At 36.7% G+C, this 26,233-nt stretch overlaps 1 protein-coding gene across 6 annotated transcripts in view; it reads left to right on the forward strand.

Moving 5' to 3' along the window:
- Positions 1-26,233, forward strand: part of INPP4B (inositol polyphosphate-4-phosphatase type II B) — a 267,108-nt gene that overhangs the window by 166,714 nt on the left and 74,161 nt on the right. For all 6 annotated transcript variants that reach the window (XM_071753780.1, XM_071753784.1, XM_071753782.1 and 3 more), the window contains 5 exons: positions 5,777-5,888; positions 8,230-8,302; positions 11,900-12,047; positions 19,098-19,228; positions 22,252-22,356. In XM_071753780.1, the coding sequence (XP_071609881.1) occupies positions 5,777-5,888; positions 8,230-8,302; positions 11,900-12,047; positions 19,098-19,228; positions 22,252-22,356 (569 nt within the window). The remainder of the gene's footprint in view (positions 1-5,776; positions 5,889-8,229; positions 8,303-11,899; positions 12,048-19,097; positions 19,229-22,251; positions 22,357-26,233) is intronic.

Here is a 26,233-nt window from a genome sequence, read left to right on the forward strand (position 1 = left end):
CAATCCCTTAATTTTAATTTCTCCCAAACACAGATGTTGCCAAAACCAATCAGATAAAATATGTATTGACCACTCTGTATGGGAGTGTGTGGCTGGATAAACACATACAAGCATAATGTTTGTAAAAATCTGTCTTTAGAGAATTTCAAGTGGTCTCAAGTACTTTGGGACTTAGCCTCTCTAACAGACATACTGAAAACTTGATCTGAAAGGATGCCTCTGAAAGATGCCATGATAATCGACAGATTTATTTTCAGGAAACTTTAAAAACAGTAGTATTTTGTAAAGAAAAAGTTCAGATAAATAACTAGTAAGCAATAGATGACAGGTTGATAGGTTAGTTTCAGCTGAACCTCTAAGCCTTTTCAGTTTTGCTTTTCATTAATGTTTATGGCTTTGTATATCCTTTTTATGCAGCTATTGGTAGATGACAAATATTATTGAAAATAATTGAAATAAATTTGCAGATATGGTAAACAATAGGTTTTAGTTGGTTGGATTTATTCTAAAGAATAAAATCGTGACCTTTTAAATGTGGGATTGATTCCTGATTATGGCTTTTTAGTAGCACAAAATCAGAAGAAATTATCTGCTTTTCTTCAGTGGCAACTTAACCAGAGCAGTCTAATCATCTGAATTTGCTTTCCTCTAATCTCCCTGCTGTATCAGTACCCATCAGGATAGGGGATGTATCCAGGGCTTTGTCACTGCATGCAGTTCTGTTTAATTCTTCTTGATAGATTTTGTGTGGGAGTTCACCAGGGAGTGCCTGTGATGTAGAGATACTGCTTTGTTAATTCTGAAGTAGAGATTTAAGGATCTGGAAATATCTCCATAGTGTGCTCTGTAAATATTGGTGAAATACTAGAATCCTCTTGCTTTTTCACTGTTTTTTTCTGTTATTATGTCTTGCCATTGTCTTTCTGAGAAATATGTAATATTATAAAAGTGGTTTAAAAGGAATGTTATTGTGTTTCTCTGTTATTTTATGGAGGGCTAGCATACATCTATGATTCCTTACTGTTGACAAGCTGTTCTCTGCTTTTTTCCTCTTCCCACCACTAAAACTTAGTAGGGACACCAGCTACAAATCTCTGCAAACCAGGTTTTTACTTGGATTGTTTACCAAGTGTATTGATTGCAGTAAGCTTCACTGTGAATTCACAGAATAAAGAGTTCTGTGCAATAGATTACTGATTGCATATTTCAAAACATATTGCAGCAGCAGGTAACATAATTTTCTGACAATCTGTACATTAGTCTGTAGTAATTGCATGTATTTGTTATTATGCACAGGAGAAAGGGGCTGCCTGATAGAGTAAAAGTCAGCAAATTTACTTTCCAGGCAGTTAATCCCTTTGTCATTGATAATTAACACAGTTATGCAAATACACAGTCCACTTTCTTTGTGTTCATGAGCCTTTCTTTAATTTTATTTTATTTTAAGAAAGGTATAGCCATGGGTCACATTAGCAGGCCTAAATTTGCATATTCAACATGCATCAATGAGAACAACATTGGAGGTAAATGGCTGCTGTTCTCAGTCCATTTAACTCCCCTTTTCCCCCATTAGCTGGTTACCTTCTTGCTCTCTGAATGCTTGGGTCAGCCTTTTATCACCAGATGTACTAAGCTGGGCATAGAATCATTCTGCTTATAATAGGGCTGGGTAGCTCCTTCCCTCACATTTGGGAACTCATAGTGACCTGGTGATCCTTGGGATGGGAAGGAAATCTCTGTCTAATAAACATTAATAACATTAGTAAGTAATTGTGGTTTAAATCTGAGCAGGTTTCATGATGGCTTCAAAAGTCTCTGGGTTTGGCTCAGTGATTAGAACCCAGTGTTTTTAACACAGAGAGAAGTTGTGGGGTTTTTTTAAGTTTAAAACACTACTGTTTCGCTCACAAACACCTCCCCAGGCTTCGTCAGATGATGGATCCTTCGTGACTCCAGCTTGGAGTGCCCCAGGATGATGGCTGTGGAAGGTGGAGTGAGCAATTGTGTTGGACTGAATGGTTGGGAATAGACTGGAGCATTGCCAGCTTGGCAGCCAAAGCCTGCATCCTGGGATACTGGATTCTAAATCTGGTTTAGGAATCAGTCTTGCAATCCTTTGTCTGATTTTCATTGATCATATTCCAAAGGCAGATGCTCTGTGGAAAGATATCAAGTGCTTCTTGTCCCCAGCTGCTAAAAAAATCCAGCAGTCTTCCAACTCCATAAGCCAAGTAGAGTTTGGGCCATTTATGCATTTCATCATGATGATGCTTTTTATAAAAAATGTTGCTCTGTACCCCATCCTCACTATCTCTACACAGGCTTCTCAAAGTGCAACCCTTCCTCCTGTGGGTGTGGAGTATCTTGTCTCACAAATGTAAATAATTTGATGCAGGGACAGTCTTTGCTGTACCATGTGAGTGCAGAGTGTGCTTTTCAGCTTTAATAAACTACAGCAAATAGGCTGATTCTATCTAAATGCATTATGAAGTATCCTAAAACCAATTAGTCTCCTGATATTCCATTTAGGAGTGTGTGTTGACTCCTTCTCTCTGTCCAGACAAATGGCATAAAGTGTATACACGTATGTCTGTGCATGCACAAGACTGCTTCTGTTACTGCAGTGCAAAATAATACAGATTTTAATCTTATTTAACTGTGACTGTTAGGCTTTTTTTCTAATTTTTTTTCCCCATTGCATCATTTCTGTTTCTCACTTTTAGTTTAGAAAAATTTTAATCTCCTGGTGTTGCTTGATAGTTTTAAAAGCAGGACATGTCTGTTGTTCAATACCACACCAGTGATATTTTAAATTCAGTGTCTAATGCAGGTAATGACACTTTCTCTCTGGATGTTTATGGAGCTCTTTGTTGATTTGTGTGCCTCTAGCACACAAAGGAAAGTGTGGGCTTCCTGTTTTTCAAATTTTGTTTTCATATTTCTATGTGGAAAGTTGAGAGAAATGGAAGGTGAGCAGCTACAGTGCAGCAGTCCCACTGTTAAACTTTACTGTGTTGCATCACCTTCTCTTGCAAATGCTGTGTGTTTGAAATTGTAACTCTACAAATATATGAAAGTAAAACAGGAATTACTTTTGAGAAGAAAATATTTGAAAAAAAGTCCAATTAGATCAGTTGTATTTTTGCATGTGAGAAAGCTTCAAGTATGGAGAAATCTTTCAATAAATGTTGCTGCTCATGCATGCAAGCAATTCAGTGCTCACAGCTGTACCGAGGCAAAGCCTGTAATGACAGCAGCTGGGGGGAATATTTAGTGTGCTAAAGAAACACTCAAAGAAACACTAAGAAAGTGTAACTGGCATTTCCATTTTTATTTTGTTTTCTTCAAGCAACATGCCTCATTTCCTTGTACCTGTTCATTTCCAAACTGACCTCTGCTTTGCTAAACATCTGTTTATGATTTTAATTTACCCTGGTGTACTTTTAGATCAGATCTGGTTTATATAGGTCAGTCTCAGACTTCCAGGTCTCTTTGGCCTTAGCAAAATGTGTTACCTAAAAATGGATGGGGAGGATTTTACTTCTGGAAGTCAAATGTATGTTTTCCTTTCAGACCAGGGTTAACAGTAAAGTGCTGATGCCTGTTTAAGTCATCCTGATAATGAGGTGTTCAGCTGACACTTGATCTGGCACAATGTATACCAATTTCTAAAGGTATATGTCATTTGCTAACATTTGTTGTGTTCCCTTTTTCCTTGGAAATGCTGGACTACCTTTGTTGGGGCAGCCAAGTTTGCATACTGGATTGATACAGGAAGGAGAAAACAAATGAAGTAAAGCCAGAAAGCTTAAGAAATGGGAAATGTTTTTCTTTGAGAAGACACTTAAGCTCTTCTCGTGCTTTCCAAAGTTTTTATGAACTTCTGGTCATAAACACCCTTTGGACACTGAACCCATCTTCCTCATTACTTTTGTATACTTTTTAAATTAACATAGGCTTCTTTGGTTGCTAGGCTGTCTGGAATTGGTTCTTTTTTAATAGTCCCTTTATTGTCAGTAGTTAATTTGGCTTGGAGCAAACAAAGTAGTGACACATGTAAAATATGAATAATTATTTTTCTTTTGCAAGGTTTTATATAAGAACATATATAATTTGATTTGTTGCAAGATTAGGTCGTTCTACTGAATTGCATGTTAAAGGATAATGGTTTGCAACCAAAATAATTACTTAAATGTGAAGCTTGAAGATGGCTCACTTGAAAAAAAATTAAAGTTTTGCTTTAGTGTGATTAATAATTATCCATTCCTGGGAAAGACTAACCTGGGAGCTTAACTTATAGTCAGGTGTAAAGAGCTGGTGTGTGCTCACTTAGTGAAGGTCTTATACTGTATGCTGAAATACAGATTATAAAAACTTGTGGGAGATCTATGCAGACATGGGGTCCCCCCACCTGGGACACAATTGAGGACTCTGGGAGAGGCTGCTTGTGGCAGAAGGCAGCATGGAAAATCTGAGCTGGGGCTGCCCTGCCTGGGAGCTGGAGATGATGGGTGTTGGTATGGGGCTGCTCCCAGCATCTGGAGAGGATCTGGGGAATTATGGGCTGCTGAGCCTGACCCCACTGCCAGAGAAAGTTATGGAACAGATGAGTGTCATCATGTAGCACGTGTAGGACAACCAGGTGATCAGCCCCAGTCAGCATGGGTTCATGAAAAGCAGGTCCTGCTTGAGAAATCTGATCTCCCATAACAACATGACCTGGGAAAGACTCTGGATGTTGTGTACCCAGGCTTTGGTAAAGGCTTTGACACTGGATCCCACAGCATTCTCTTGGAGAAACTGAATGACTGCACTGGTGAACACTTTGCTGGGTAAAACACTGGATGGATGGCCAGGCTCCAAGAGTTGTGGGGGATGCAATTAAATCCATCTGGCAGCCAGGCACAAGTGATGTTCTCCATTACTAACAATGTTACCTTCCATCACTTTTATTAAGTGATCTGTCACTCTTCTTTCTTTCCTTTCCTGAAGTCCAGCTGCTCAGATTAAGTCAGGGGAGACAGACTGTGCCATTAACCTTGATGTTTTGCTACTAGTGAAAGCTGAAAAATCTTCCTTTTTTCTTTTTTTTTTCTTGAATTTAAACTCCTGTTTCTTCCAAAGGTAGTGAGCATTACTCTTTGCTTGCAGATATAAATCTAAATTGCTACTTATTTGTGCCTGATTGAAGTAAACTATTTCTGGAGATGATAATAAAGGAGTTTGCCTGGACTTATTATCTTCTCCCATATAGTTAAAGAAATTGGACTTATTCTGAATAATTACTCTGTGGAGGAACTGCAAATAAAAAGTGATATTCAGATTAGTTTCATTATTTTGGTTTAGCAGGAGATTTATTAGTGCACTGAGCATGTTCTTTCTTTGCAAATCGAGGTAGGAAACAAAGCAGCAAACTGTGCTGTGAGGTTGCACATCATAACTGGGATACTGGTGTGATAGGTTACAGCCTCTTCTCTGATGATCCACAGGCAGAAAAATGTTTAGAATGAAATCCTGGCAATATTTGTGGATTCTCCCACCATTTCTAGCACTTACCCATCCTCAGTTTCTTGGCAAAAACTTGAACTGTGATGAATGATTTAGGGAAAATTCAGCAAGCCTCATTGTTAACATTTTCTTTATGATTGTAAACAATGAGTTCAATGCAGGGGATGCATCTAACAGGATGGAGAGGGGTCTGTGTGTTTGCTGACAATATTTTCACTAAAGGAATGCAGTGCTGCAGGTGACCCAATGTCATACTGTATTTTTCCAGGACATCTGATGGTGGAAAGACAGTTGGTACCATTGAAGTCAATCTTGTGAAGATGAGAGAGGTAGAAGATGGGGAAACAGACCACATTGCAACAGACACCAAGGATCAAAAGGTAGAAATTAAATTGTTTGCACAAACCTAGTTAGAATGATTAGCTGTACTGAATGCCTACATTACTCAGTCCAAATTGCATTAAGAATTTATTAAAAAAATTCTGGAGTAAAGTACTGTGTACACTTAATCTCCCTAAATTAAAAACAGTTTTTCATGAAAATGTACGAGTTAATCTCTGCTCTGAGTTTCCAAGTCTCTTGCCATCTTGAGGAAAAAATGAGCAGATTTTGACCTCAACTGACCATATTTAATCACTTCTGATCCAAAATCCATCCATAGGGATGCCATAAAATCTGACTTCTTTTTCCTTGGTCGCTTCCTCTGTTTTCTGCCTTTGAAATCCCATTCACATGGCTCTTTATGTGCAACCTCTTCCCAAAATACTGAAAGCCTGGGAAGAATGACAGACAAGCCAAAGAAGAGGTGAATCCTCTTGGAAAGGGGCAGGTTTAGCTGCATTTCATGGTGGGGAAAAACAACAGGAGGGATGTGAAGAAGAAATGGGGCCTCAGAGTGCTGGCATAGAGCAGTGTATGGAGGAATCCTGAGTTTGGGTGGGTGCTCATGTTGTGGGATGAGAGGAAAGACTCAGAGCAAAAATGCTCTTGAGCAGATTGTTGCAGGCAAAAGTGTCAGAGAAAATTTCATCACTAAAGGTGATATGGGGGGAGTTGATTTGAGAGGGGTGGAGAACCAAAGGAAGGAGTGTGGAAGAGATGGTTTGTCTCTGTGATGACAAGAGGTTTGGTCTTGGGGTGGATAAAAAAAATAGCTCAGAGTGAGGAAGTCAGGGTTTGAATGTCCTGCTATTAGTAAGAAGTCTCTTCAACTGGTCCCTGACTGATGGCAACTGATGTACCTGCTCTGGGTCCCCATTCTAAATGACAGATTTTTTACAGTACCCAATACTATGGTGTACAGCTATACATTCTAATGTATTCCACACTTCCTGAAAACAAAAAGAAAACCAAAACCTATAGGTTATGCTACAGGGAATGTAAAATGTAGCATTTATTATTTATAGGTAATAAATAAGAACGTATTTTTGGGGAAAAGGGAATTGTTCTGAATATCTGTTCTGCTCAGCCAAAGCAGCCTGCTATTGGGACAGCCTCTGAGGAGAGATTTTACTTTTTTTTTTTTTTTTTTTAACCATTTTTCTCAAGGGACCTTAACACTCTTTTAAAGCACTGGACCAGTGGGACCAGTTCTGATGAAGCCAGCAAATGCTGTGAAATCTTTCTGGGTTTGCACTAAAAAAATTCCACAAAACATGCAGCATGAGCTTTTTTTTCAGTCTTCTCTTTCATTTTGCTTTTCTTCCATTCCAAATGTGGAAAGAGACTTCTCACAATTATTTGAGATATAATGGCTAAGCTGTGACTAGCTTGGGAGAACAAGAAAGCTTTGCTAGGATCTTTCTAGGGGTTTCTAATACTTACCAAAAAGACCAGCCTTGTGACAGCTGTGGTTTTTGGTGGTTTTATGGATTATTTGCCTTATCATGGAGTCTTGGTTTATGCATTCATAGAATACAGTTGTGAGAATGGGGAGTTATTGAATTACTTGAAAGCAATAAGGTCTTAATTCCATTTGCTAACTCATTAGATAAACTATGTCCAGGAAATTGCTCATAAAAGAGCAAGGTAATATTTAAATTCAGTTTGAGATAGCAACTAGGAGAGAGTACCTCAAGTCTTGCTTTTTGCTTCGGTAACAAGACATGGATAAATGGGGAAGCCCTGGGGACAGAGAGCTCACTGTCACCTTGGAAGGATGCTTTTCTTCTGCTAGGGAGAGGAGAAGCATTAAAAATACACATCCTTGTGCAATTAACATAGGTTTGCACCTCTTGGTTTTTCCATAAACTTTTAATACATTTATTTTATACACCAGTCTTATCAGAGAAATCTTCCAATTCACTCATATAACAAATTACTTCAACCATAAACGTCAAACACGTTTTACAGACTTCTTGTGCTTCCTACTTTTTCCTTGTTGAAAAAATCATGGAATGCTTTCTTACACTGTGCATGTGAAAACTGCCTTGTCAAAAGAAAGCTCTCTTCAAGCACAGAACTTGTCAAAAAATATTTTGACTTCTTCCATTGTGTTGGTAGGAAAGCTGTTTTATTCTGGAACAATATTTTGCCATTTTCTCTGCTGTAATTCCGGTTGTCTTGCAGCATATTGGAACAGAAATATAAAAATGAAAATTATAATTAAGTGTTGGAATGTTACGTTATCAGAGATTTTTTTCAGTCTGCCCTTTTTAAAATGCTCTGAATTTCCTTGTGGTAGCTGAATGTGTTACATTAGTGCTCACATTTCTTTTGCAGTGTGCATTGGTTCGTGAGTGTACAGTCAGTGAAGGTGTAAGTGGCAAAGACAACTTGCCTTCCCTAAATGCAGGTAAGAATACAGCATCCATAAAAAATGCCTGTTCCAATGCAGTGTCAGATCCTGAAGAAATCTCAGAGATTTGGGGCAGAACTCTTAAGACTCTAAATCGTGCAGAAATTTCAAGTTTGACTGTCAGATATGTATAAAACACTGAAATGTATCATTTTACTGAGAAAATTGGAAAAAAAACCTCTCAGAAGTGTCAACTATGCTGTCTGAAGCTCTACTAAGACTTCCCATTCCTAAATCTCTACTGTTCAATGATTTTCAATTCTGTCAATTACATGGAGTTAACCTTCTAAGTTTTGTCATGTCATTGGGTGACATTCTGAAGAAATTATACATTATTTGCAGCTGAATACCCCGGAGAATTAATCTTTCTTGTAGCTGATGAAGAGGCCATTTCAGTTTGATCTGGAAGCTGTGTCCTGAAATGAAGGAAGCTGTTGGAAAGGCATTCTCAATTCTAGGTCAAATCTGGGCTCGAGTGTACAGCACTGAATAGATCTATTTCACTTTCATTATACTCAGAAATATTACATCCTGATATGCTGCACCATAAAAGTTTTATTAGCCTGAGTTTATGAATCTCCATTGCTCTGCTGTAACAATGTCACAAATGAATTATATAGGTCATCTGAAACCACCCTGCTGTCAAGAATTCTGTGTATTTGCTGCATCCAGTTAAAAAGAAATTTTTCTTAAGTTTCAAAACCTCTAAAAACCTTTACTGAAACATTTTTGTATGACTTCACTGTTAGGACAGGAAGCTATCAAACTACCTTTGTGGCCTGAAGGAAGCTCTAGAAACCTAAAAACAAAAGTTAAAAAAATTTCCATGTATGTATGAATGCTTTTTTTTTTAATTTTTTTCTGTGATTTTTGAGATTAGATCAGAAGCTGGGAAATTTTTTTCATGTGACACTAGATAATGTTTGTGGAAAAAATATTCATTTAGTTTTACTAAACACACAGGAACTACAGCTGGCTCTGAAATACCAGAACTGAAAATAGCTGGAGAGAGTGAGAGTATCTTGCATCTCTAGATAGTTATTTATCTTGGAGATAAATTTGAACAATTGAACAATTTTGTTACCTCAGTGCAGCCATTCTCTGATTCTGCACATCATATGGATGCATAGATCTTAAAGAAATGGCATTTCTGTTCAGAAAAAGCTACTGATTCACAACTGATTTTTTTTCAATTTGTTGCCTCTGTTGGGTGGGTTTGACTGAGGTTTTCTATGGGGTATTTTTTTTTAATGAGAAAGGCTTTGTTTGGAGAATGCACTTTGTTATAACTTGGAACTTCCAAGGTAGGTGTCAGTTTTATGAATAATGAAGTTTTTTTTACTTTGTCATGAGTATTTGCATGTGATTCTACAGTACCACTGTAGAATGTACAGCACTTATCTTTCCTACATTCATTGCTCTCATTTATAAATACACAACATAAACCCCAAATCCCAGCCTATCCATAGCACGAGGGTTTATGAAGTCAAACGTAGAACAGAGGGGTGATTTTGTCTTTTTTTTTTGTCACTTTTTTGTTTTTAAAAAGAGTTGAGCAGACCTGCAGATGCATATATAAGTAATGACAGCAGGCAGGGATATCAGGAAGAGTTTTCAGTCATAGGAAGTTCTAATAAATACTTATTCCTCAGCCTGTTTCCTCTACTTGTCACTTCCTTTTTGCACCCCAGTGTTGCCTCCACTTCCCTGCTGACATTTGGCACCAGTTCTAGGTTTGGTCTGTCCCACTCTTTATTGAAATCTCAATTTTTCTTTGAAAATTTTCTCCTTTTATACTCAGTTTCTGCTCTCAACCAGTCAGACTTCTTCCCCAGCAAGCCTCCCTGACTGGGATTCATGTGGATCAAAGCTCTCTGTGTTGCCTGGAGACTGGGTTTCTAACATGGGTATAAATCCTGCCCTTAAGCTTATTTTACTACCCACTAACTCTGCCCAAAAACTTATTCACCCACTCTGAAGGAATAGCATGTGCACAGGTTTGTTGGTATTAGAAGCTGGGAAGGATGAATTTTCAATAAAGGTGGAGTCTTGGTGTGTTTTTGTGGTGTTAAATTCAAGTTTTGAGTTTTTACATGCTGAGATTTCTTTCCCAAGGCTTATGTCAGGTCTGGGTGGATTGCCATGGATGTGGTAAAATGCACATGTCAGAATTTAATTTTATAAAGCACAGAACCTTCTATTGCACATTTCTGCCCTCGCTCTGTGCAGCTGGAGCATCTTAAAAATTAAAAAAAAAAAAAAGCAAAAAAAAAGCCAGACAAACTTCAGTGTGGCAGAATTAGAGGCAGTGAAAAAAAAGGACTGAAAGGAAAAGAGCAATATCAGTAGCACAGTTAGAAGTGTGTTAAAGGAAACCTGATAATGTCAACCTTGCCTGCACTGCTTTCCCAAATGTGTAAATACAGAAATATTTACAACATATTATAGATTCCATATGCAGATGTATTTAGTATGTGTGTATCCTATTGTAAAAATTTCTGATTCTTTGCCTCATGTTGTTTATCAAGCATTTAAACTAGGAAACTGAAAAAATAACCTTATGTGAATCCTTAAGCCTGTAGGCATAGATGCACATTTTTTTCTTCTGGAATTTAAATCTTAATGTAAGGAACTCTCAGCTCTTAAGTGACTTATAAGGCACTTACTGAGTGACTGGGAATTAGCATCATATTTTACAGAAGCTTATCACTGTTCCATTTATTCCCCAAGAGACTGAATTTATATTTCTCTCAAAATTCAGTTATTATTTGTAACACTGTGGAGAGTTTGCCAGTCATTTGGATGTAAACATATTGCACTTGAAAAGCAAAAAAAAAAAAAAAAAAAAAAAAAAAAAAAAAAAAAAAAAAAAAGTGAAATTAAGGAAAAAATAAGAAATTTCATATTCTTGCTGGATATCCACCTTTACCTTTTTAGGAGGTAGAGAAACTTTTTAGGAAATAGAGATAAAAAGGTAAAATAGAGGAAATAACCTCTTATATCAGAGGCATCATTTAAAATTCATGGTGAAAAGCATCAAGAAAAACCAACAGAAAATTATAAACTGACCATGGGAATGGTCAAGTTTCCTTTAATGTAGATCCCTTCTATGTTGATGCTTCCATGTGTACATATCAGGGAGAAGATGCATCAGACATAGCTGAACTCTGAGGCTTGCTCACTGCTCCCAGGCAAATTATTATCAATGGGACTGGTTCTAGCAGATGGTGAGCAATGGAGTTTGGGAGTTTCCTGTGTATTTGTGCATTCCATTTTTACAAACTCTATCCTGATTGTTAGGACAGAAAACATAATTTACATTCTCACTGCACTGAAATGCTAAATTCACATGATACCTACTGCGTGGGTAAAATGTGATTTATGTGCTCTACTAGCATCACTTTGTCCTCCACATGCTGCTGTAATAAATTAAATGAAAATTTAATGTTTTTAATAGAATTTTAATGGTTCTGAAATTCCTTCTGGAAGCAAAGGAGGAAATAATGTTTTATTTGGGGGTGAAATTGTTCTCGTAAATTTTCAGAGAGTCATACAACCACAGTAAAGCAGTGATGTAATTTTTCCTCTCTGCAGTGTTAAAAAACCCAATTTGTAAGTTATATAGATTCCCTACTTCTGACAACAAGTGGATGCGGATCCGGGAGCAGATGGCTGAGACCACCCTCTCTTTCCATGTTCCCAAAGAACTGATCAATCTGCACATAAAGGAGGATATGAGAAGGTAAGGAAGAGGTGGCAGTAACAGGCAATACAGAATTTTATTTTTCTGAGCTGGAATAATGTAACTGATGAGCTAAAAATCTTAATTTGTGGGATTGAATAGGTAAGATATAGTTATTTTTTTTGGCTGCTAAGGAATTGCAGCTGTTACTGAATTGATGGCTCAGGATTTGGAGGGATCCAGGGACATCCTAAGGTCTGAGCAATGATCTGTGTTAGAGTGCAGTCCTGACTTCAGATGTGTGAGCATCAGCAGCTGGTTAAAAATGTGAATATTCTGAAAAGTTCACATTTTTTAAAGCAGCAACAGATGGCAAAGGTGTGAGCAGCATTGTGGTGTGTTTGGGATTGGGGCTGGGCAGTTCTATTAGCACAGACAAACATACAGGCAATGGAAAATGACACATTTATAGTTAATAAAAGAGTTTGAAACATTTGTTTGTTTGGCCTTGTGACCAAGGGGACATCTGAGGGTCCTTACAAGATGTATGGTTTGGGAAAAAAATGAGGACTGGGAACAAAACGTGTGCCAAAATCCTTTGTGTATCCAAATTCCAAGTGGAGCATCGGAAATGGCATTCTGACTCCCAGGTTGTGCTGACAGAACTGCAGAAAGCAGCAGTATTTTAAAGCAGTCCAGGGCTTCCCTGAACCCATCCCTTCTTTATCCATTTATCATGGGTGATGGAGGTGATGATGCTGCCTCTTTCTCCATGAAAGTCACCTCAGGTGGAGGTGAGCATCTGGTCTCCTGGAAAAGAGGAACAGCAGCAGGTAATGTTGCATCTCAGAACCATCCTCTGCAGTTTCAGGCAGCTCCCTTCATCAGAGCCATTTCTTTGCCTGGGGTTTTTTACAGTGGTTGTTTGCCCTTCAATAGGAACTGCTCTTCTTTTTTTACTCACCCCATCTGCTGCTTCTTTATGATCTTTTTATGCCAATAGAAGAGCATGTGGGAGAGCAGAATCTTGCTTTTAATAAAGTTAGTGAACTGATACATACTTATGCATGGAGATGATAGGTTATAAAAATGGTATGAATTGTTATAATACTTTATTTTATTCATTTAATGCTGTGTTTTGGGATTTATTGCCTGATCTTGTTTGAAATAACTAATGTGCAGGGAGGTTTTTTAGTAAGCAATAAAAATGGATTATTCTGACTTGCACAGTTCATCCACTTCCCAGATTTCCATTTGCCCCATGGGTAAATGCCTTTTAAATGCTAGGGGATTACTTTAACCAATTTTACTACTGTTGTGTTGCTGTCTCCAAAGGCACAATGTAAATAGTGTTTGCTATTATTTCATATTATAGTTTTCCCCTCCTTGGATGAAGTCACAGTAAAGAATCACCATAGCTTTGGGTTGGTTTTTTTTTTTTTATTTCTTTTTTTGGTGGTGGTGGTGGTGTTGGCTTTTTTTTTTTAATGATTATTCAATACTTACCAAAATAAAGAAAAGCTCTGAGGAGGAAACATAAGTAAAATTTGCTGAAGTATTTAGTGTAAAGGCAATTGATTCTGATTTTCCTGTCTGGCAATGCTGTTCAAGTCTAGTAAAAGGTGTGGGGGTGAGGGAGAGACCAAGTGGTTGTGTCAGTCCCAGGGAGGAATAAAGACCAAGCAAGAGCAGCAGCAGCTTTTAGTAGGACACAAGCAAGGAGTAGGAGCATCTGCATCACCTCAGCTTAGAAGTGTGCAGGTTGGAACTGCAGCTTTGGGCTTTGCTTTTTGAAATAATTGTGCTCTTGTGGACTCTGCATATTTATAAATTAGTAAAAGACTGTGAGAAGGATATTGTGTTAGTTTTCTGAACTTGAACAGAGCTTACACTGGAGCATCTTGAGGCTCTTCTCAAGAGTTCTCTGCATCTTTTTTCCCTACTTAGTGTAGAAGAGTAATTTTTTTTTTTTTTTTTTTTTGTTAATCTCTGGCCACTTCTTATTATCCTCAGACAGTTTCATTTTATTCCTATTCTGGCTTGAGTGTTGACAGATGTGAAGCAATTACCTATAAAAAGTATCCAGGTGAAGAGTTAAAACCATTCAGTACTGTATCTTAAATTGTAATTTAAATTTCCTTTTTCTGATAGCTCTTAAGATTGTTTATCTCGTGATAAAAACTACAGTGTTAACTACAGTTACCCAAACTTGAAATGTACTGATGTGACAATCTGAAATATGTAACCCCTATGCATGTGTAATTTTTTCTTTTTTTTTCCTTTTTTCTTTCTCTTTTTTCTTTTTTTTGCTTTTCTCTTTTTTCTTTTTTCCCTTTCTTTTTTTTTCTTCTTTTCTCTTTTTCCTTTTTTTTTCTTTTTTTTCTTTTTTCCTTTTTTTCCCCCTCCTCTTTTTTCCTTTTTTCTTTTTCTTCTTTTCTTTTTTTTTTTTTTTTTTTTTTTTTCTGCATGAAATGTACACATCCATTCAAGATTTTATTTTTCAAACCTCCTTGGAAGAAGTTTCAATAAGAGCTATACAGTCTTTTTTCTTGTTCTCATAATGGTCATACAGTCTGCTTTGCTGGTTTATGTCAAGAAATCATTTCTTTTTCCTCCTCAGTGTTTTCCAGTGAATTCTTTCTCTCCTGTTTTTTAATTTTTTTACACAGAACTTCTCAAGATACTTTGCATCTACCATGCAATATTAGCCAAGTAGTTCTTTGAACCCAATGATTATAAAAAAGACTTTGTATTAATAGGCTTAGTCTGTCTGTTTCTTCCAATGTCTCTGCTTGCAACTGCAAAGAGAGAGACAAAAATAATCTGTCACCCATCATCCCAAGGCCCTGCAGTCTCTTTTGACAGCCCTTGGACTAAATAATGAGGCTTCATCACCACCTACATGGAAGTTCAGTAATTGCTGTGGCCATCAGATTACTACCAGCTCAGAAGCTTCCTAGGGATGTCCTTAACGTGGTCCCCAGGCAGGCAGCAGAGTTCCCTGGAGTGCCCTTCCACATCAAGATGATGTTTGTCTTAACTCCAAAGCTCTCATAAATATTCAGATCTTTGTTGCCTTTTTAATGCTATAGAACTTTTGCAAATATAATCTGCAGAAGTCTCGTCTTGCTTTGAATACTGCTGAGCACTTTGATTCTGAAGTCTTGTGAAAGTGGATTTCAAAATCGGGTTCAAAAATCACTGCTTTTTTTCAGTTTTGATTTTGTTATGTTTGCTTCACTAGGAATTCCATCACTGGGTTTTGGAAGCTGCATGAATCAAAAGTTGGGATTTTGACTTCATACAGCATTTGTAGTTTATGCACTTTCATCTTATGTCCTCTTAATTATCTCTTTTTATAGAGATATTGATCTTTTCAACCTCATCTTTCAATCTGTGAATATTTGAGCTGTGTTTGTAATGATGCAAACAGCTGTTCCTGCTGTTCCCTTTTCTGGGACAGAATAATCAGATTCAGATAAGTTATTTGAGGGAATTCCCTTCTGACTCATCTTGCTTATCTTAATATCTTGCTGCAGTTTTATGCTTTCTTTGGATTTTTTTTTTTTTTGTCACTGACCACAGGTTGCCACCTGGGAAAAGCTCAAGTCCCCTACAGGGCAAAGTGCCTACAAATTTTAACTTTGTAAATCAGTAAGTTATGCAGAGTAAAAGAAAATGGTTTTTAAGTAGGAGCCTGAAAAAAAGGTTCATGACACTTGTAATAGTACTGCAGGATCCTGAAGAGTCTCATATCTTATTCTTAGGATTTTTTATCTCTTTAAAATTGTGTCGTATTGGCACTGGTAATCATTAATCCTTATTCTGATGATGAGTGTGGTAAATTGTGTTTTCAGCAGATTGGGATCCAATATTGATTTTTTTCCCTTGGTGAAAGTTGGGATTATTCTTTACTGAGGGTAAGAATGGCTATGGAAAGGAGAAATTACCTGAAGAATTTTGGGTTATTTAGCTCATGTCTGAAGGTGGAGAAATGACTTTATCATCTGCAATCTGGTTACATGCAACTGGAGCAAGATTGTGACAAGGCCACCTAGGAAACTGGTGAAGTAATCAAGGCAGGAGTCCAAGTGGAGGCTCTTGGGTGGGAATTTCCCTTGTGTATTGACAGAAAAGAAAAACCATAGGAGAGTTTGAGGAGCTGAACTGAAAGAAGTTGACAAAGCTTGGATTTGGTTCTGTAAGGAAGACTGAATGTGATGCTGAGCACAGGATCTATCATGATGATAAGTGCAGTTACCTGGAAAAGACTTTTTAGAGTGAGGTTTTGGAGAGTGGGAAGAAGATGATAAATAGCTCTGTTTCGAATTATAGAGCTTGCTCTGAGCTTACTGCTCTGCTGACAAGCTATCCAAAATTCCATGGCTCCCTTGAAAAGTGAATCAGCAACTTATTTGTCCTTCATAGAACCTATATATATTATAAATTATATATATATTATAAATACTGTTCAGTGAAATAAGTTTTGGTATAAGTATTATAGTTTTATGAAAAGAAAATGAAGATTTTCTTTCATATTATCATTCTGTGTATTAGTATGAAATATAAACTTCCAAATATGATAGATATATTTCTTCAGTCTGTTTTGCTTTTGGGAGAGGCCTTTCATGATGATGATGATAAAGCTTGGTACTATGGAATATTCTTGAGAGAGCTAAGTTACAGGAAAGATAATTCTTCTTTTAGCCATAACTGAAGGGAAATAATCAACAACAACAGTGACAAATACGAAGGAATCACAAGGCACCAATAATATCCTAAATCTTAATATATTTGTATTTGAAAAAATAGATGTAAAATGTGTAAGAAGGCTACTTTGGAGGAATAGTGCCTGTGCCATATAATCCTGTTGTCTCATGGCCTTGATCTTTCTGTTTTTAAATTAAAATTTAAAAAATTAAACCAAAAGGTGGTATTTAAAGTTTACATGCTATGTAAGCTCTAGGTTAGTATAAAACTTCACACTTAGACACATTTTTTCTGCAGTGTTTTAACAAACTGTTAAATGCTGTGGCTGTATTTTGACCTCAGTGATGCAGATGTGTTCTGAGATGTGATAAATTCAAGCCTTGTTGACATCAATAAGAGCAGGATTTGAAATTCCTTGAAAACTTAAGGTTAATATGGTAGGATTTGAGCTCTCCCTTCCTTTTGCTGTTGCTGTCAATGGAGTTAGCTCATAGCCAGTGAAATAATTTTGATTTTCAGTTGGTAAGGGACTACCTGAATCTTTTTGTTGGCTTGAGCATTGGAGCAACAGCTCTCAGAGTGGGTTTAGATAGAGGTTGGAGAGCAGATCCCAGGCAGTGGGATTTCCACTGGAGAGAGGCTCTGAATATGGGGTATTAATGTGCCCTGCAACTCACTGTGTGGTATTTTCCAGTGTCTGCAAAATACTTCATTCCAGTATAGGAAGAGCAGCAAAGTTTTAGAGCTCAGCCAAGTTCAAACATTGTTCCTAAAAGTATTAAATAAGGCAGCATAAATATGAAGGGCCAAAATATCTTCACTACAAGTCAATAAAGATGTATACCCTGCCAGATTTAATTTAATGGGATATCTAATTTTAAACTGCTAAAACGTCCAAGGAAAATGGTGGGTTTGTCTTCTTACTACTGAGGATTTTTATGCTACAGCTTTGCCAGTTTATATCAGTGCAGGACTGTTTTACCTACTTCTGTTTTTCAAATTGAACAAAATGGAAAAAGTCATCATATGTCATTTATAAACTCCCAACAAGTTCATGCATTGTAATCTTTTTTTCCATTTTGTCACTTCCAAGGACAGAGGTATAAACAGAATGTATAAACAGAAGGCCTTAGCTCTGCTTCCAGTGCAATCTGCTGGATTTTGGTTGTTTTATTAACCAGGAGCAGAATTATTCCTAAATACCTTACTCTAATACTGTTCACTCTAATGCAAAGCTGATAAGGATGTTAACTCATTGTATTAGTGTGAGGCTTTTCTGTTCAAAAATAATTTGAAGGCTTTATTTCTAGTGGTCAGAACCTGCTGTAAACAAACCTGTATGTTCCTCTGCTGGAGTCTCATAGGTAATTTCCTCCATGGTTCTGTCTCTTCTCCTGTTTTGTTTCAGTTTTCCCTATATGCCAGAGATCTCCTCTGAAGTCTTCTTTGTGACTTTAAAGACTTGCAGTGAAACAGTCTGCTTGATACCTTGCAGAAAATGAGAAAACTAGTTTGTCATGTTGCACAAGTTTTCTCCTGATCAACTCCAAGTGTTTGAAGACTGGAGATTTTTCAGTTTTTAAAAGGAAAGTTCCCCCAGAGTGGCTCTGGAATAGATACAGGATGAACTTGGCAAGTGCTGGAAACAGTCCAAGCCCAGTGTACTGCAACTCTGCTTGTTTGTGTAGGAAATTAGTGTGATCTCTATTTCACTCAGGTCAGCTGTAAAGAGTGTACAGGAAAGCAGATAATTTGCTAAAGGATTTCCTTTTGGATTTCAGTGTCATGTTTGGTTTCCATAACACTTCTGTTTTCACCTGGTGAACGCAGCTGGAATGGTGTTAAGTTTTAAAGAAACGTGTGAGTGTGTGTGTGGGGGGGAGGTTCTGTTTGTGTGTTTTGTTTTGGAAATTAAAGAAATGTGGTTGGTGTGTTGGTTAAACTGACTTGTAGGAAGCTGTTTTAATTGTCTTGATGATGTGTATGAAAGGATGCAGAGAGCAGAGGGTGTGAAAGCAGCTGTGCTGCAAGTGCTGGAGCAGACTGTGTGTTCTTTACAGGGGTGCCTAATATTTCTTCACAAGAAGTTACTTGCTGTGAACAGCCTGGAAGTCTTCTTACCTTTGTGGAAGAAATAATATTCAGGTTGCAGACTATTAGATTTGGAGCAGATGAGTTTTGAACACTGCATTTAGTGTATTATTCACTGATTTGACATTCTTGTCAAACTGTAGCAGGAAATCAGAGCCAAAATCAGCAGATTTTACAACATCACAAAGACATTTTTAATTTCAATTAGGAAGTGCTTTTGATCAATTTGGATCGATTGAATTAATTAGTATAAATGTTCAATGGATCAATGAGCTAATTAGTGCCTCCATTTTTTGGCTTTTCATCCAGGAATCAGGAACTGAAGGACTTGGGAGAACTTGCTCCTCACTGGGACAACATGCGCAGAAGTGTTATTGCTCACTGTGACCAGATGCTGAGCATGTACCAGGATACTCTGGCAGAGCTGGGGAAGCACACAGGTAGGAATTGATGATTCCATAAAAATAGTCTCTTCCCTTGTGGAGCATTTCAGAGTGAACTAGGTTGATTGTTATTAAATGCTGATGACTGCAGCAGAAAGTAAAGACATGAAAAGAAATACTTGTAAGCATATTTCTGGGCTTCTCATAGGTGCCCTGTTTCCTTATCTAATTTTTTTTTTCATGCATTTCGTCAGTTTTTCAGTTCACATGGTAAGTGGTTACACAGAAGGAAAAAAAATTGAGGTGTGTGTGCATTTTAATTGTGTGTTCCATTGAATATGCTGCTCTCCTAGTTTTGAAATACCATCTGCTGATTGAAGCCCATATCAGAGGTAGTTTTGTCAGTCATTCTTGAACCTTAGATCACATTGAACAGTCTGCAGGATAACAGTAACATCTCCCATGCTTTGCATAATCTTAGTGAGGTAGCTGTCATTTACCTTGTGATAAAGAAGCAGAGAATTGATATGGGATGGGCAAGCTGGGGACTTGAATATTTCTGAGAAAGATACACATTGTGGTTATGAATATTTGTAAAAAATAGACATAAAATTATTATAGCCTATTTTGAAATAGCTGATATATGTTCAGGGAGAGTTTTCTGGGTTTTTTCTTAATTATTTCTACATAGAGGAAATCAAACTGTGTGTGTGTACTTGGTAGTGGGGGAAAAAGGTTTTAGTTCAATATACAGCTAAAATGCATATCAGGGTAATTTCTTCTTATAGAGAATTGGATACATCTGCTTTTATGATAATGAATCTACTGTCTTTAGTGAAACACAAATCTTTCCTTCCAAAATAGGTATTAAAACTATTTTTAAAATACTTTTACTGTTTATCCATCATTTTCTAGTCCAGGACTGAGCATGGTATTTCTTACTCCAGATTGCTCTGGGATAGCTTCCTTGGTCACAGGAAAAGAGAAATCTGTTTTAGTGAATGAATGATAAGTAGTCTCTAATTAAAAGTAAGCATTTTAGGAGCAGTTATCACCTGCTAAAATATGTGTGGGGAAAAAAAACTCATCTGTAATACTAAAAGCTCTATGTAAAATTGTATTTTTGTTGCAAAAGTGTGAATTTCTTTAACTTATGATTGTTTCCATCATCAGAATATTCCAGTTTGGATTTTGGCAGACTGCTGTCTGATCTAGTATGACACTTCGTATGTTTTTGTGTTTTGACATGTTAGTGGGGGGGTTTTTTATGCTTTGCTAATTACAGTTTGAAAGCACTCCCTAAAGTTATCACATGCAAGGCAATAAATAAAGATTATCAGTGAATCGTTGTAATAACTATCACTTGCAGGAAAACATTGGAATGATCTTTTGAGATAAAATAATAATAAGAAAAGGTACTGTAATCTATTAAGCAGAAAGCTTGCAAGGCCTGTATTGCACCAAGTGAATTTGAAAAGGGTTGGTGCTGCTAAATGACCTTAACTATGACCTTAACTGTGCCTTAAGAGAACTACAGTGGACCAGGGAGCTTGAGATTATTCCAAAGACAAGCAAAGCAGAAAACCAAAGCAACCCCATGATTGTAGCACAGATGGGAAATAATTAGGAGGCTCTAATTTGCAAGCCAACACTCATGTGGAAAATAGAAAAATTAGAGATATGTACAACTTGCATTCAGACTCCTCAGGTCAGCATATTGCAACACAGTCTTTAGTTTCCTATTTTCAGAGATGCCAAAAAAGATTTTTCCTAACAGTTCAGGTTGTACTTTACAACTTTACAACTTTATGTTGGTCAGCACATTGCCTGAGTTTGGCTTCAGGCAGTTTCTATTCTGAAACATCTTGAAAACTGCAATACTCTGGAGTACCTGTGCCTCTGCTGGGGATACCCAGATCTCCTTGGGACCAGGCACCCAGCCTGGCAGTGAGAGTTTGCAATCAGCAGCATTTCTGCTTAAGACATTAACAAGGTGTTGTTTTTTTTTAAACTAGATCAGGCTTCTGCTTTCTGGCCTCAGATATGGAATTCCTGAGTGCCTTTCTTTTTCAGTTCAACCTGAATTACTTTTTTTTTTTTTTTTAACCCCTCAGATTTATTGCTTTTTCCATTTCAGTCATCCTGCAGTCCCAGAAGAAGAAAGGACATTCTTTTTGTTTGTTTGTTTTTTTTATTCAAGAAAAAGGTTGAACCGTTCAAATTAAAAAAAAAATAAGTAAAAAATAAGTAAAAGTTGGGCTGCCTCAGTGAGAAGATAGGAGCACATATCTTTCCTAATTGACACCCTTTTATTTCATATATATATGAAATATATTATATATATTTATATATATAATATATAAATTTAATAATTTATAAATAATTTATAATTTATAAATATATATTTATATATATAATATATATAATATATATATTTTATATATATATATATATGGGTCTGCTGTATCAAGAAGTCTCTCCAGGTAAATTACATCTTCATACTGTCAAGCTTTGATTTCTTTATACCACCATAGAGTTACTCATAATCTTGTATGATTTGAAGTATGCAACCAGATATTTTCCAGCATTGTGCTTCTTATGATTCTGGCTTTTTCGAAAGAAACCTAACTTTTAGCTTTTCTTAAGCTGGTTAAAGTTTTTTTTTTATTTGAACTTTCTAGGGTAAAAGCACAGCCTAGTCAATTGAATACTTTGGTTTTAAGAAAAAAAAGTTACTTGGTGAAAATTAGGTGCCATCATAGCTCTCAACCCCTGTGTTTTTAGCACATAATAAGCCCAATGCACAGGAACTGTGGCTTTGTTTCTGGCAGCTGCAGACTGATTTCACATAGACTAAAAAAAATGAGATTGCTTTGTGAATTAAAATCTGTTTTGTTACTTGCAATATGGATCCACGCTGAGATTCAGTTAGTGAACCATTCTTCTGCTAATACACAATTACACATTAAAAATAAATTAAAGAACACTGCTAACATGCAATTATTGTCCTAGCATTCAAAAGACAATAAAACATCTGCTGGGTGCTTCAGATAATGATTCTTTGAACTTTTGTTTTTCAGGTTCTTCCTTTAAATCAAGCTGTAGCAAAGGAGAAAAAACATTAGAATTCATCCCAATAAATCTTCACCTGCAAAGAATGCACGTGCATAGCCCTCGATTGAAAGGTATTCTGCAAGGAAACTCTCCAAGTCTGAAAAAATACACTTTGAAATACAGTTATATTTGCAACTGAGAGGCATAGTTTCTATTTTAGCCTTTTAAAAGATGTAAATACCAGAATATATGTATCCAGTTGTAAGGATGAACATTAGATGGACTTGCCTTTAAGTGAAAGCTTAAAACAACAACAGAACCCAAAGGTTGGGCTGTTTCAAGCCTTGAATCTCATTCACCTTGAATGTGTCACTGGCAGGATGCTGCTGGGACATGTTAAGATGCAGATAAAAAGAATGGAAAGTAATATTATTAAATTGATTTATTTTATTTTTTTTTAGGAAAATATGTGTAATTTAGACTTACGGATGTGAAAGAGTGCTAAATAAAAATATCACAGAAAATAATTACTTTTGCATAAGTTTGCATAGTATTAGCTTGTTTGTGAGATTCATGCAGGATGGCTTGATTCACAGGGCAACTAGATTGTTGCTTCCTTTTTTGGTTTATTCAGCAGTTGTTTTGGCTTTTTAATAAAATCAAAATCAAGCTTCCAAATTCATTATTTAAAAACCTATACTGCTCTGGAGGTTTACAATATTTCATTTCCCAGTTTGTTTAATGGGCTCTGGAAACTTTAATAGGCTCTAACTTGTAGTTGTTTTCTGCATTTATTTTGTGTATAAACTGGGGATCTGCCTGTTTCCTCAGGGGTTTGATTTAATTGTCTTACGTTTGTCCCTCTGTTTCTGAATCCCAAACTATCAGTTTTTGTTGTTGCTTTGAATATTTCTGGAGCAACTGAGGATGCAGTGTCTGTAGAGGACCAGTCTCAAGTAAATATTGAGGTCAGACAAGTGACCACCTTTGGCCATCCTCCAGATTTCTCTAGAAACTCTGAAACCTGCACCAAGGTTTTACTGCTGCTGAGATTAATTAGAAGCCTTGAGTCCGTGCTGATATTTAGGAATCAGGTCCAAAATTAAAGCTTTCAAAGGGATTTCTCTGCCAGATCTTCTGGAATCACAGGTTTTGAATATTGCTTGCAGATCTTGGAAAACTGAGGAGTAGTTAGCTACATTTCTTTTAAGTTCTGCTTTTAATTCTCAGTGTTGTGCCCACTTTGTTTCTAAGACACTTCAAACAAGTAAATCAATGCAGAATATATGATCATTGAAATGTACTGGTAACTTCTGCATGGCTAAAAATATTCTTTTGTAGCATGAGAACCAATACTCTCATGATTGATACTGATGCAATGTTTGGTAAGAAACATGTCCTTCTAGGACATCAGCCTATTTTTCCATTGTGATCCATAATGTAGTGTAAAAGCCAATCTTAACTGTTGCTAAGGTGGCTTGTTGGGTTGTTTTTTTTTTTATCTCACTGTGCCACCCAAGATAATAATAAAACTCAGTATCTTTCCTGCCAGATATCACTGGGATGAACTCTCTAGCCTGGGTGATGCAAGGAGCACAGTTATATTAAGGACAATTTTTACTTCTATTTCTTAGCCTTGATGAGCCAAGTGCTGCTTGTGCCTAAATCAGCTTATTCAGTGCTTCCCTGTTCCACATAAGCACTTGCTTAGTGTTCATTGCAAATGTATCACTTATTATGTTGAAAATATTTTTAATACTTTCTGGAAAAAGCAATGAGATTTTGTAGTGTTATCTGTTATTCTGTTTAAATCAGAATGCTTTTGCTGCTGCTAGCATGTAGTTTTAGCATCATCCTTTAGCATCATCATTTGCTGTCACAGTAGAAACATGGAAATGACACTCTGTAAGGTTTTTGCCTTAAAAATGCACTCTGAATCTAAGCAGATTTTAAAGCACTAAGTATAAACAATAATTGCAGGTGTATTATAGTCTGTACTGCTGGTGTTCATCTACTTCAAAGTTGGAACATGAGGACTTTATATAGTCTATTGGTTTGGTATTTCAATAGTTCTTTTACTAAACAGTGGTTCCTCTGAGCATTTTAAGAAGACGTGAAATTATGGTGACAGAATGTGGTGGCACAATTCTAATTTAGCTAATATTTTTCAGTTAATTAACTCAAAAGCATATTTAGATTTTGTAATGACTCCAGGTGGACAGAATTTTAATTTAATGTCTTTTCAAGAAAAGCTCTCTGGGAACAGGGCATTGTATTTTTATTTGCTGAATCAAAAAAAGAGGAATGAAATATGTCACTTGCTTAACCATCCACAGATTTTCCACTACTTGAGATTTGTTTTGGTTTTAAGGCTTTTTATCCTTTCCCCTGCAAAACAACTTTGGTTTTGGCATGTGGTTAACCCATAATTGAGAAGGATACAGAAAGAGGTAAATGTTAGAATCATCTTATAAGCTGAGAACTTTGTTTAAATTATAGAACTCTCCCTTTTTTCTTTTCCTAATATTCACTTCCCTGACATGAGAATTAGATAAGGCTATTTGTGTTATATTTCAGTTTAGAGATAGCAAAAAATTAATGAAGAAGACTGCCCAAATGTTTGTGGAAGACTGAAGCCTTAGTTTTTATTTCTCTGTTTGCAAAATGGGTTTTTCAATATGTTTATGCTATTGTTCCAGCACAGGAGTACAAATACAACAAAAAGGAATTGAAGATTATTATTGTTCACCTTTATGTTCACTGTTTTCTTTATCTATCACATACCCACTGTTCCACCTCTTTAGTTTACTGAAAGGTTTCACTTTATAAGCACCAAAGAGCTGTCTTCTGTGAGATATGTACAATTTGTTTGTAGGAATTAACAATCATTCTGGTGTCAGCAGCTCTTTGACATCAAGTTGGTCTTTCTAATCATGTGTTTTGCTTGGCTTAAAACAAGGAGCACCTGGAATACAAAAAAAAAAAAGAAACAGCATGTAAACATTCACAGGGGTGGTGATTACACAAGATGATGAGTTGTGAAGCTGTCATTAACCCTTACACAGTCAGATATCTTAATAGGTTTTAATCCCATCTTGTTTACAATATGTGCTTTATCTTTTTTTTCAACATGTTCAATAACAGGTTTTACTTTTCCTGACCTTTGATTTGGGTTGTTGTTGGGTTCTGATATGGCATAGAAAATACCTCTGTGTTTAAACTTCCAGTAGAAGCAGCTTTGAGAAGAACAGTATTTCAGTAGGGGAGAACTGGATCTATCCATTTGAGTAACACCACATTTTGCTCTGTTCATCATATTACAGAAATTAAATTTATATATTGCCATAGCTTTGCTTTTGTCCCTCATTATACACGAAGTGTGCTTGCTTTAAATAAATCCAGTGAACTGATGTCTATTTTGCTTTTGGCCATTGTGAGACACTGACTGCCTCCTGTGAAGGCAAGAAAGTTGCTTCAAATTGAGATTGAGCTATGCTTGACATAAAAACCCCTCAGTGCTTGAAACTGGTCTTGGTAAACCTTAGGTTTCTGGAACTTCTGTGGTGTCATTGTGGTTATCACAGTGTTGCAAAAGCTGTTTTATTCAGGCAGGAGTGGTGAGCAGGTAGGATATATTTCTGCCCAGTGAAGAAAATATTGGGTTTTGGTGAGTGTGTAACTGGTCTTGTTTCACTTGTATAAGTAGGAGGTGAGTGTGTTGTTGATTCAGAATAAATAGTATGAAATGATTGATTTAAAGCTCAGTTTCCTGACATGATAATCCTTTGCATTTTCGTCCTTAAAATTCTGAAGTAATTATTTGAGGAAGCATTGAGGGTTTTTTTCAGCATCCAACCTCTGTTAATTTGTGATTTTGGATGAGTGGATGAAAATATGATAACAGCCTCTGTGAGGCACTGCTGGATTTTAAGCTTTGTCTCCAGAAAGACAGAGAGCTGCCAGCAGTAGTTCTTGGATGGCTGAGTAACCAGAACCTCCCTCTACCAG

The sequence above is a fragment of the Heliangelus exortis genome, chromosome 10, assembly GCF_036169615.1.
Source record: "Heliangelus exortis chromosome 10, bHelExo1.hap1, whole genome shotgun sequence".
In the NCBI taxonomy this organism is placed as follows: Eukaryota; Metazoa; Chordata; class Aves; order Apodiformes; family Trochilidae; genus Heliangelus; species Heliangelus exortis.